The following is a 12,748-nucleotide window of genomic DNA, read 5'->3' as shown; positions in this document are numbered from 1 at the left end:
CATGAAGTCTAAATCCACACTAATTCCTTCCCTCAACCCCCCACTACACTTTACACTTTCAGGAACCACACACACACACACAAACACACAGTATTCTGTAATTCATGTATTACATACAGATATCAATCATATATTCAGTTTCAATAATAAGAATATATTTCATCATACTGTTGTTAACGATCAGTATTTCCTCTTTCGATTCCTGTATTGGGGTTTTTTTTTTTTTTGCAATATTTTTACTGGCATTTCTTGCTTGTTCCTCCATTTCATCAATTCTTGTTCGGTTGCATTTGAGATTTGTAAAGTTGAATAAAATTTTCACAGTGAAAATATGTCATAACTTTTTTTATTTTAAAATAAACATTACTAAACACAACTGCAAGTTCAGTAAAACAATCAGACCTTTATTCACATGTGCTGCTTTGTGTAGAGAGGAGAGATAAAAGGTAGACAGGAATAGATAAAGAAAGAGGGAAGAGAAACAGCTGCAATGGAGGATGGTGAGGAAGAAAGAAGAACATGAAAGCTATTTCTCAAAGTCGTAGTTAATGGTTTTGTCTAGCTTTTGAGCAGAAAGCTTTTGGCCAAAATGAGCACTGGACATTAGGCATTATAAGAAGCAGCAGACTGAAGAGAAGCAGACCAAAAGACACACTCACTGTTAAACACACTCACAGTTACACTGTACACATGACCACCATCAAGAACATGTCCTCTTACAAACCGATCTTGTTAAAATATTGCTTCCTGTTGAGCCTAGGTCACAGAGCTGCTGACACTCAGTAAAGTCCCTTGCTTTTCTTCAGGTCCAGTTTTTGTAAATCTGACAGACAGTTGTAGTCATTCCATGTCATTCCTAAAGCAGCCTAAAACAAACAAACAGGGCAGTTACTTCAACCTTTCCCTGATTCTTTTATTTTCCTTCAAGAAGATAGTAAGATAACCTGTTAGACTTAATAGTTTACTTGATATTAATCCCTATTTTATTAATAAGGTGAGCATTAATTTGATTGGCTTACTTTAAAAGCCACACTTTTTTAATTCTGCCTGGAAACCAAATTTTAGTTTTATAAGACTTTATATATTTTAGTTTGTAGTTAACTAGATATTCTACATATATATTTTCTGCTTTATTTTCTGAAATATACTACTGTTAAAACGTTTGGGGTCAGTAAGATTTTTTAAAAATCTTTTTTAATGTTTTAGGTCACTTATGCTCACCAAGGCTGCATTTATTTATTTATTTATTTATTTATTTTTTAAAGAAATTATTCAGCAAGGAGTCATTAAATAGATCAAAAGTGACAGTAAAGACATTTATAATGTTACAAAAGATTTATATTTCAAATAAATGCTGTTCTTTTGAATTTTTATTCATCAAAGAGTCTAAAAAAGTTCATCATGGATTCTACAATAATATTAAGCAGTGCAACGGCTTTCAACATTGATAATAAGAAATGTTTCTTAAGCAATATTTCACAATATTACTCTTTTTACCGTATTTTTAAGCAAATAAATTCAGCCTTGGTGAGCATAAAAGACATTAAAAGTATAAAAAAATCTTACTGAGCCCAAACTTTTGAATAGTTGTGTATGTCTGTAAAATAATGTATTCAATTATTTAAATAACTAAGTATTTGATTGTTTTAAATGATTATTTATTATATATTAAAAAAAAAAAAAAAAAAAAAAAAAGTATATATATATATAATCCACCCTTAAATGACACATACAAAAAAAAGGTTTGGCAATGCAAGACTCACTTGATATAAATTAAATATGCATATAAAATACAATTTTAGATTCAAAATGCAGTGTACAAATAATTGATGACAATAAAAAGCTGCTTTTGCGATACTTTCGAAGCTCACCCTGTGAGTCAGTCAACCATACTGTAATCTATATTATGTTTTAATGTTAGACCTTGAAATCGTGCTGAGAGAGGTAGTTCTCCAGGTGTAAAGGATCCACTCCCTCAGGTAAAGGTCTCTTGAGCAGATCCTTAAGGGGAAACTGGGTCTTATTCAGGGCAGCTAGAGCATCCTGCACAAAAGTCAGCTTTTTGCACACTGTGCAGTCCTGGAAGAAAACACAAACAAATACTTAAATGAGACTTTAGTGTAAATCATATAAGCACTCACTCATGTACAGTATATGACAATGATGATGATTTGTCCTCACTCACTTGTACTCCCTGTGTCAGTCTCATCTCCCATGAAGGGAATATATTAGTAAAGGTGAGAGGCTCTGCCCCTTCATCAATAAGGTACGCCATGGGGGGCCGTCTGGGATTTCTCTCTGAACACAAAACACCAAAAACAGCTTACAAAACAGAAACAGAAGGCTTCTGAACAGCATCTGTGCTCCCTTATATCTTTTCGTCAAATCCAAACTCACCTTTGCAGTACTGTAAGACAGTCTCCATGGCGCACTTCTTCTCTTTGTCCCAGTGGGGGTGCTGTGAGACTGAAACTTCACAACTTTGCCATAAATAGACCTCCAGATAGTTATCCAGCAGGAAGAGAGCTGCCGAGAGAATGTTACAACACCACAGCAGTGTGAGGAAAAAAATAATACATAATACTTTCTGTATGTCAGGAAACACCAAAGTTATGTGTATTTGTATCTTATTACACGGCTCTGTGGAGTACTTCATTCTGACTGGTCAATCGCGCCATCCAGCGGTTTGTAATGCTGCCTTCATGTGCTCTCGGAATTATCGGAAACATTACTTTAATGCTGCCTTAAAAGTTATTCTGTGGTTCAGTGTAGTGTGAAAAGCCTTTATGTGCACTTGTGTTTCTGTGTATGTGAACTTGCTTGCTCTCACCTGGATGTGGCACAGCATATAACTTATCCTGGAGGAAAGGCATCGCTGTAATTACTCCATTAACATGGGAGGGGCTAATGAGCTCCACCCCTTTGAACGTTCCTGATTGGGCACTCATGTGAAAAAGGCGGGGGGTAAAGTTAAATTTACCAGGATCTGAAAGGAATACAAAGCATAGAACATCTCTTGTGAAAAATGTTTGCAAATGTTCATTGCATGACAGAGGATGTTCACACGATTGAACATGATTTTGTTATACATCACACCTTGTAGCATGCAGTCATATGACTTCCTGTCCTGTGGTCCAATAGCATTCCAGAATTCTGTGGGCTCTTTCCCCTCCTCTACTTCCTGGACATTCATAAAGCTGCCAGTTTTCAGACTCAGCTCAGGTGGGCACCTATTCATCACAGTCAATCACATCAATCACAATCTGGCAATGTGCATTATTCATTATGTTTCATGTGTTTATTTGATACTTTATACATAATGTCAAAGGTGTGGCTCACATCTGTGTGAGGCGCTGGACGGTCTGCTTGGCCACCTGACGTGCTTTGCTGTGAGCTTTGCAGCCATGCCACAGGTAGATCGCCCCCTGCTGGCTGCTCAGCAAGACCAATGAGCCACGAGATCTCAGACTGGAGCAGGAGCATGGGACCTCCAACAGACTGCCCTCCACAGACACGTCACCCCTCACACAGAAGAGACGCCAGGCTCCTGAAACACATACCAAACTTACATTGTCAGATGGAATAAGTGGATCCATAGTAGGGAAGAGTAATAGATTTTGCAATGACCAGACCTGTGTCTTTGCTGTGTTTTCTATAAATCACCATTCCTCCCTGGAACAGCTGCAGAAAACAGGCTGGCTCCTCCCCTTCAGTTACAAACACCTGAGAACTACACTGATTGGTCAGCGCTGGTGACAGGTCCTGCCCACTGGTATTGGAGTGCCGCCCCTTCCAGATGAAAAGAGCAGAGTGTTCCTGACTTCTTGCCATCTGATCTCCTGTGAAGTGATAGGAGAAAAAATGCATTTAAATTCTCAAACGTATTAATTTTCAAAAATGTTATCATATATTTATATATATATATATATATTTTTTTTTTACATGTGTCAGTTCTTGTTTCCTTAGTCCGTTTATTAGTTGTATTAGTTTATTAGTTGTTCCATTTGTTTCCATAGTTACTCATTTGTTAATTGATTAACGCCACCTGTTCGTTATTTTCTCTCTTTATATATAGTTTATTATATATGTGTATATATTGTCCTCATTTTCAGTTGTTTCTTTGTCTGTTCTCGTTTCCATTAAGTTGGTTGATTTACTCCTGTGTTTTTCTTGTGTTCCGGGGGGGGATTTCAGAAAGCAAGGTAAACTTACAGTTGCATATACCCCGAACTCTCAGTTGATTATCCCAAACCTTGCTTACTTGATATGTATGCAGGTTCCAAAACTGCTGTGTGAAGTAAGATCATTCAACTCAGAGTATGAAACTCATAGTTAACGGTGACCACACAAAGACATTCTCAACAGAGCGCCAAATTCACGAGTCACCATGAAAACGGACGCTAAGAAGAAGCATGCCATACTTTTTGTCTTGTTTTTAATGGTGATTTATATTCTTAGACCATATCGCCACCTTTTGAGTCCAGAACCACAATGTGAGATGAAGATAAAAGAAATAAATTAGAGTGCTAAAAACATGGCTTTGTTTAATATTATCGAGCAAAAAAAGGCATGCCCGGAAGAGCTTCATCAATAGGGCAATAATCCGGAGCATGTTATCATCTGAGAATAAGTTGCTATGGCTACTTGCATACAAAGTTACCTCAGGTTTTGGAACCAAAATTTGAGGTTATCAGCTTACTCTGAGAAAACGTACCCAGGTAAGCCATATAACCTGCTTTCTTAAATACCCTGTTTGTCTGTTGCTTTGTTTGTATTGTTAATAAACATTATTGCTGCAATTAGATCCTGCCGCAACACCTCATATTGCTGCAACTGACTGTGACAACAAGATTGAATGAGCGAGGTTTAAGTAGAATAAACGTTTGGAGAAATCCTGCATATTTCACCAGAGAAGTCTGTCATTTTCACCAGATGGTCCAGTTATGACATTTCAGTTAAATATTGCAAATTTCAAATTTGATGCCTGCTACAGGTCTCAAAAAAGTTGGCACAGGGGCAACAAATGGCTGAAAAAGCAAGAAATTTGGAAAAGATTCAGCTGGGAGAACATCTAGCAACTAAATAAGTTAATTGAAATCAGGTCTGTAACATGATTAGCTATAAAAGGGATGTCTTAGAGAGGCAGAGTCCCTCAGAAGTAAAGATGGGCAGAGATGTGAAAGAGTGCGTAAAAAGATTGTGGAAAACAATGTTCTTCAATGTCAAATTGCAAATCTCATCATCTAGAGTGCATAACATCATCAGAAGACTCAGAGAAACTGGAGAAATCTCTGTGTGTAAGGGACAAGGCCAAAGACCTTTATTGGATGCCCGTGGTCTTCGGGCCCTCAGACGAAACTGCATCACTCATTGGCATGATTGTGTAAATGACATTACTAAATGGGCCCAGGAATACTTCCAGAAACCACTGTCGGTAAACACAATCCGCCGTGCCATCTGCAGATGCCAACTAAAGCTCTATCATGCAAAAAGGAAGCCATATGTGAACATGATCCAGAAGCGCCGTCGTGTCCTGTGGGTCAAAGCTCATTAAAATGGACTGTTTAAAAGTGGGAAAGTGTTCTATGGTCAGAAGAGTCAAATTTGACATTCTTGTTGAAAATCATGAACGCCGTGTCCTCCGGGCTAAAGAGGAGGGAGACCTTCCAGCGTGTCATCAGTGTTTAGTTCAAAAGCCAGCATCTCTGATGGTATTGGGGTGCATAAGTGCATACAGTATGGGCAGCTTGCATGTTTTGGAGGGCACTATGAATGTTGAAAGGTTTATAAAGGTTTTAGAGCAACATATGCTCCCCTCCAGACGACGTCTATTTCAGGGAAGGCCTTGTTTAGTGCAGTAGGACAATGCAAAACCACAAAACTACATACTGCAGCTATTACAACAGCATGGCTTCGTCATACAGTAGAAGAGTTCAGGTGCTGAACTGGTCTGCCTGCAGTCCAGATTTTTCACCTATAGAGAACATTTGGTGTATCATTAAACGAAAGACGACAACAAACTATTCAGCAGCTGGAAACCTATATCAGGCAACACCATTCCAACACCAAAACTCCAGAAACTCCTAACCTCGATGCCCAGATATCTTCAAACTGTTTTGAAAAGAAGAGGAGATGCTACACCATGGTAAACATGCCCCCGTCCAAACTATTTTGAGACCTGTAGCAGGCATTACATTTGAAATGAGCTCATTTTGTGCATAAAATTGTAAAATTTCTCAGTTTAAACATTTGTTATGTTATCTATGTTCTATTGTGAATAAAATATTGGCTCATGTGATTTAAAAGTCTTTTAGTTTTCATTTTATTCAAATTTAAAAAACATCCCAACATTTCCGGAATTCGGGTTGTAAAAGATATATACTGCAATAACTTACCTAATGCTGTGAGGCTGTACGTCCAGCGTGTAGCGTATGTGCAGCCCTCATTAAACTGTCCCAAGCTCTCTGCGGCGACCTCACACTCCTCACCCTCTGAAATAAGCCACGTTTTCACCGCAAGTGTGCATAACTCCGCCTTCTGACCATCACTCAGAGTGACAATGTCTCGTCCCCTTCGTACATCCACACCATCCAGAATGATTTGTGACACCCCTGAGGGACAGACTCCACCAAAGAGAGCTCTGGCATCACATGACCACTGCTCAGCTGACACAGGCTGAGGAGAGGATATGAGTGAGGGGGTCTGTAGAAAAGATGGAAAACATTATCAATCTAGAAAGAGAGAAAATAAAATGATTCGGGCCGGTTCACACAGAACGTTTTTTCCATTTTGCTGCGCCACTTTTCCGTTGTTTTTCTATGTAAACACACACTAGACGGATGTGTTTGACCATTTTGCTCACGTCTTTTGCAGAGTCTCGTGCATGACACAGCATTCTAAAAATGCGGCACTCAAGTTTAAATGTTTAACTTTTAAAAAACGCGTCTAGAGACCTTGTAATATTTAGAAATTTCCACATCTTGTGTTTTTTCAAAGCTAAAATACGTTCTGTGTGAATGGCCCCTAAGGATGATGAAAAATGTATAAAAGACGAACCTGAGATATGTCTGTTATTATAACATATATGTATATAAGCCTACTTACCTGCACCTCCTCTTGTATGAAAGGTTCCATGTGATTTTTGTTCACTTTTGTCTGCTCAAATGAGTTGGCAAACTTCTCTTTGAACAGTACCGTCTCATTTTGGTCAAACACACGGCCAAAAAGTGCCCAGTCTGGCCGTCCAATTCCCTGCCTGAACACATAAACAAGTACATTTGTTTGTGAATACAAGCAATATGCTTGGATTTCTTTTTCTGCTTGTATTCTAAAATTCAATTTATTTTTATTCCTTCAGTGGAGCAACAAATAAAAAATAATAGTATTAATATAATTATTATATATATTTTACATCATTTATACATTCATACAAACTTACGTTGTTCATGCAGCTTAAGTGCTGCTATCATTAAAACAAAGGAGACAGAGCAAATACTGAGAAATTCTGATATTCATGTTAATTCATGTTTTTATGCAAATAATATAATTTGTATTCATTAAAAGGAATGCAAAACAGAAGCATTCTCACTAGTGGACTTTTGGACCCCACTGTAGCTGGATATATGAAGAATCTCCCATTAGAGTGAACATACTTGTGGATGTGTGCACTGCCACCAGAGGGATCCAGAGGGTTGATCCTGCAGTTGCTGTAGTCGTACGCTCCGTCCCAAACCTGCTGAGCCAGCTGAAGGGCCAGTTTCCTCTCGCTGGGGCCGACGTCTTTCCCATGCCACAAATAGAGCTCGCTGCCGAAGTCAAACAGCAGAGTCTGAAACGGAAAAAAAGCACTGTCAATAATTTTTACTAAAACACCCTAAATGTAGTTTTGTCGTATGTAATCACAAGCAGTTAAACAAAACTGCATATAAAGTGCATGCCATTTATTTTTTAATAGTATATGGCTTGAGATCAGGACCTGAGAAGAGTTCAGTAGAGTGAGGTGTGGTACGGCAGCCCAGCACTGCTCATGGGGGCTGAGTCTGTCCCCCTGCAGCCTATAAATACAGTTTGACTCTGATATGGCTCTCTCATAGTGCTCATCATCATCGGCACTGTCTGCACATGCAAAGAAAAATGCCCACATAAACATACAAATGTCATTTGAGCAGTTTTGGGAAATAAAAGTGTTGTAATGTTTACAGTACGGCTCTTGCCTTTATACTGGCTCTGTCCCCCGAGAAGGTTCCAGAACTCTGCTGCCTGCAGGCTGTCTGTATTTACACCTTCATCCAGGTGAACGACGCCTGTTGCTTGACAACCCAGATCCCTCTGGGTCACAATCAACGAGGCCATTTCAGACGCCTAGAACACAGGGTTAGTCAACATCCAGGAAATAAATCCCAAAAACTGACACCACAACACTTAGAAATGCATCTTAATTAAATGTAATATTTGAATCTCATCTGAGCTAAAATATTTAATTAATTTTTAATTGAAATGTATTACAATTATTATAACAAAATAAAATGTATTAATAAATAACAATCTACCCAAGTACTTCACATTTTATTCTACACCCAAAATGCGAAAATTCTTGCACTGGCTTAAACAGGAATCGCTCTGTTTCTGTGTGAACTGATGGTACCTTTTCTCTCTCAATGGTGTTGGAGAGTTTGCCGGTCCAGAGGAAGCAGTGTGAGGGCGTGACCAGCAGAAAGCAGTCGCCACTGTTAAGAGAGCGTGACACCGGCTCCACCAAGCGCACCTGCACCTGCCTCCATCCTGGATAACAGACACATGCATAGACTACATTACCTACATTGCTCTCGCAAGAGGATCTTATGGACATTCTAAGCATGGAAACTTGAAAATTCTAGTGTGCTTCTAAGACTACAACAAACAATGTAGAATTTTAAAAGTTAAAAGTTCAGGGTATGATTTTTATTCAGCAGTGATGCCTTAATCTTATCAAAAATGACAGTAAAGAAATGTATAATGTTACAAAAGATTTATATTTCAAATAAATGCTGTTCTTTTGAACTTTCTATCCATCAAAGAATTCTGAAAAATACATATCATGGTTTCCTCAAAAATAATATGCAGCACTGTTTTCAACATTGATTAAATAAATAAATAAATAAATAAATAAATAAATAAAGGTTTTTTGAGCAGCAAATCATCATATTAGACTGATTTCTGAAGGATCATGTGACACTGAAGACTGGAGTAATTCAGTTTTGCCATCACAGAAATGAATTACATTTTAAAATATATTCAAATAGAAAACAGTTATTTTAAATTGTACTAATATTTCACAGTATTGCTGTTTTACTGTAATTTTGATCAAATAAATGCAGCCTTGGTGAACATAAAAGACTTCTTTCAAAAAACAAAGCAAATCTAGTGTAAATGTGTAATATTCTGAAGAACATTAGATGAATATTAGATACATTATCATACCTTTAACCTGGATGAGCATGAGTTTGTTGTATGGCACTGTGGGTCTGCTCACTTTTCCAGAGGAAGTGACATCAGCTGGGGTGCAGTTAGAATTTTTCAAAGCTTTAGGGAAAATAAACAGATACAAATACAAAATTGTGATTTGAGGAAGTGTGATGATGCTAAATATGTTTGATTAAGCATGATAAAATATGTTAATCATCTGACTCTAAAAAATTATAACACTGGCTGACAAGTATAAGTCAGGTAAAAGTAAAATTTTCATTTTAAACCTGTATTGTTCTCCATTTCGCTGTTTTCCTCAGGCTGCATGAAATCCTGCTGGATATCCTCTCGAGCAGCGAGAGCACGTAATGGATTCCTCGAACCCTGAGTCCTGCGGGATGGCCGTACTGAGCGCCTGTGTTCGGCTACAGCTGAGCTCAAACTAAACACACAGAAAGAGAGAGTATTAAACCTGTATCTAATCACAAACATTGAGAAATCCCTTACAGACGCTGGATTTACATTGGCGTGTTGGTCTGACAGAGAGTGCTGAGGTCCGGCTCTGTGTCTCCTCCAGGGGTAGGACACGCTGGGAGTGAGCAGGGTTCAGAGGTCATGACCTCTTTAACCATCTCAGTACCAAACATCTGACTCTCCTGGACTTCATTGGTGCAAATGGTTTGTGTCTCTGTAAAGATGGGTTTGGGAGAGTCTTCCTCTTCACAGCTTGCCTGAAATAACAGAAAAACTGAATTAGTTGATATTCTAATATTCTAATATCATATTTCAATCTGACGGGAAAGCTGAATTTTAACTCTAATATGATGATTTGATGCTCAAGAAACATTTCTAATTATTATCAATGTTGAAAACATTTGTGCTGCTAAACAATTTTTAATGGAAACTGTGATACTATTTTTTTCAGGATTTTTTGAGGAATAGATATTTCAAAAGAGAAGCATTCATTTGAAATAATATCTTTTGTAACAATGTTACAACAGTCTTTACTGTCACTTTTGAATCTTAAACAGCAGTGTATGAATATCGTAAAACTACCTTGACTCTCCCCGTCACCTGTGGTTGGGTTTGAGTGGTTGTGGAAACCTCTTGAGCTTCATAAGACAGACTCCTCTAGAGAGGGAGAGACAAAGATGACGAGAAGAATATAATAATGGCAAATTTCTAGCTCTGCTGGTCAAAGTCAAATCAAATATTTGACATGCCATTATTGACAGTAAAGTGTGGAAACGTTTTCTGCGGAAAAAACAAAATGGATCTTAACAGGACAAGAAATGAATGAATTTCTCACCTCATTGAAAAACATCACGTATTGAGGTGTGGTGCTTGAACGAGAGTATACAGAGGAAAACACCGGCTCCTGAGAGGAGAGGAGAGGAGAGGAGAGGAGAGGAGAGGAGAGGAGAGGAGAGGAGAGGAGAGGAGAGGAGAGGAGAGGAGAGGAGAGGAGAGGAGAGGAGAGGAGAGGAGAGGAGAGGAGAGGAGAGGAGAGGAGAGGAGAGGGTGATTGACTAATGAAATCTCATCCACTCCCTTACACATAAAATATATGGCCAGTCAAATAGAATGAACACAGAGAGACAATGACTAATGAAATCTCACTTTTTAACACATAAAGTAATAAGCAATGATACATGATCATTTAGTCAGTTGAAATAACTAAAACACGTCATGTATAAACTCAAATAGCATTCTTACCCAGCACTGAGTTTGAGTAGATTCAGCTGTACTGACAGTCTCATCCTACAGGGGGCAGTGTGGAAACCAGGGAGAAGAAAGACATGGAGGAAACATTAAAGGGACACTTGTGACTCACATGCTGCAAGCTAGCATACATTTGACTACAAGCACACGTGATGATGTATAACACACAGAAATACAAATAAATCTCCTAGCCAATATCACCTAGTTAAATATGCATTGATATTTCAGTTCTCTGTAAAAACACATTGAAATTAGCATCTCATACACACCTGTAGCCCACTGTTTAGACTGATATTGCAGCTTGCCTTGGCACTCTGCTTCTCCTCTTGTTCTTCTTCGGTTACTCTTGAGTCTGTAAGCCTATGAAAAAGACTTTCTCTTAAGGGGCTGATGAATTTTGTCAAAAACATACAATACCACACCCAATCCATCTTATTTTTCACCTTATTAAGCTATTTTCTGTGAATGTGCGAGACTGTTCCTTTAGCTGCTATAGGTAAATATCACAAGAATGATGAAGTACTGTAAACAGTAAAACTGTTTGCCCTTCAAACCTGTTTATTATTATGATTAATTATATATAATTATATTATAATAAATTAAAATAATATGATAACAAATACCAGTTAAAAAGCAGCAAAACATATTTTATCTCTTACAAAAACTGTATAAAAAGAGTCTACAAGCGTCTAACACCAGAAGCATTGCACATTAAAAATAGCCGTTCCTGCTCTTATTTTAAAAAAGGTGGATAGATTTTATCAGATTTTCATCTAATTTTTAGCTACATAATCCTTATACAACATTGTTTAAAATTAGCATATCAGCTATTTATATGGTGAGTACACAAATCAGGAAATAAGGCAGTATATTTGCAATGCTTTGGGGTATGAACATGAGACTTTCAATGTATTATTGCCGCAATGGCTTGAGTATCCAGCTTTGGTACAGGAGCACTTTGGTGACAGTGCCAGCAACTGGTAACAATCCCACAAAAAGGAACTTTGGAATAACTTTTGGTTTAAACTCATGATTCTTCATCCAGTCTGCTCAATACAGTCTGTTTTTAAGAATTAAGCATTTTAATTGCATGACAAATTATCATCAGACTGAATTGAGTCATCTTTAAAATGCTGTACATATTATGATTTCTGAATATGATGATTTGCTGCTCAAGAAACATTTATTATTATAATCAATTTAGAAAACAGTTGTGCTGCTTAATATTTTTGTGAAAAAAATTCAGGACTATCTGATGAATATATAGTTAAAAAACTCATTTATTTGAAATAGAAATCATTTGTACATTATAAATATCTTTACTGTCTCAAATAGTATTAAAAAAGCAAATAGTATTAAAGGTGCCCTAGAACTTTTTTTTTAAAAAAGATGTAAAGTCTAAGGTGTCCCCTGAATGTGTCTGTGAAGTTTCAGCTCAAAATACCCCATAGATTTTTTTTTAATTCATTTTTTAACTGCCTATTTTGGGGCATCATTAAATATGAGCCGATTTATGCTGCGCGGCCCCTTTAAATCTCGTGCTTTCCGCCCACGTAGCTCACGCTTGCCTTAAACAGTGCCT

At 37.6% G+C, this 12,748-nt stretch overlaps 1 protein-coding gene across 1 annotated transcript in view; it reads right to left on the bottom strand.

Annotated features, from left to right (window-relative positions):
* Positions 1–15: 15 nt before the first annotated feature.
* svilc (supervillin c) overlaps positions 16–12,748 on the bottom strand; it is a 35,024-nt gene continuing 22,291 nt past the window's right edge. Inside the window, exons 10-30 of the mRNA XM_067382288.1 lie at positions 11,436–11,526; positions 11,161–11,205; positions 10,754–10,822; positions 10,501–10,575; positions 9,967–10,175; positions 9,732–9,886; positions 9,460–9,561; positions 8,645–8,781; positions 8,205–8,361; positions 7,976–8,115; positions 7,653–7,828; positions 7,105–7,255; positions 6,396–6,702; positions 3,633–3,839; positions 3,340–3,547; positions 3,097–3,230; positions 2,831–2,986; positions 2,398–2,526; positions 2,186–2,298; positions 1,924–2,079; positions 16–866 (exon numbers count right to left, since the gene is read on the bottom strand). Coding sequence (XP_067238389.1) covers positions 780–866; positions 1,924–2,079; positions 2,186–2,298; positions 2,398–2,526; positions 2,831–2,986; positions 3,097–3,230; positions 3,340–3,547; positions 3,633–3,839; positions 6,396–6,702; positions 7,105–7,255; positions 7,653–7,828; positions 7,976–8,115; positions 8,205–8,361; positions 8,645–8,781; positions 9,460–9,561; positions 9,732–9,886; positions 9,967–10,175; positions 10,501–10,575; positions 10,754–10,822; positions 11,161–11,205; positions 11,436–11,526 — 3,004 coding nt within the window. The 3' untranslated portion in view covers positions 16–779. The remainder of the gene's footprint in view (positions 867–1,923; positions 2,080–2,185; positions 2,299–2,397; positions 2,527–2,830; positions 2,987–3,096; positions 3,231–3,339; positions 3,548–3,632; positions 3,840–6,395; positions 6,703–7,104; positions 7,256–7,652; positions 7,829–7,975; positions 8,116–8,204; positions 8,362–8,644; positions 8,782–9,459; positions 9,562–9,731; positions 9,887–9,966; positions 10,176–10,500; positions 10,576–10,753; positions 10,823–11,160; positions 11,206–11,435; positions 11,527–12,748) is intronic.

The sequence above is a fragment of the Chanodichthys erythropterus genome, chromosome 3, assembly GCF_024489055.1.
Source record: "Chanodichthys erythropterus isolate Z2021 chromosome 3, ASM2448905v1, whole genome shotgun sequence".
In the NCBI taxonomy this organism is placed as follows: Eukaryota; Metazoa; Chordata; class Actinopteri; order Cypriniformes; family Xenocyprididae; genus Chanodichthys; species Chanodichthys erythropterus.
The sequence above is the reverse complement of the archived record's forward strand: the minus strand, read 5'-3'. Positions and strand labels throughout refer to the sequence as shown.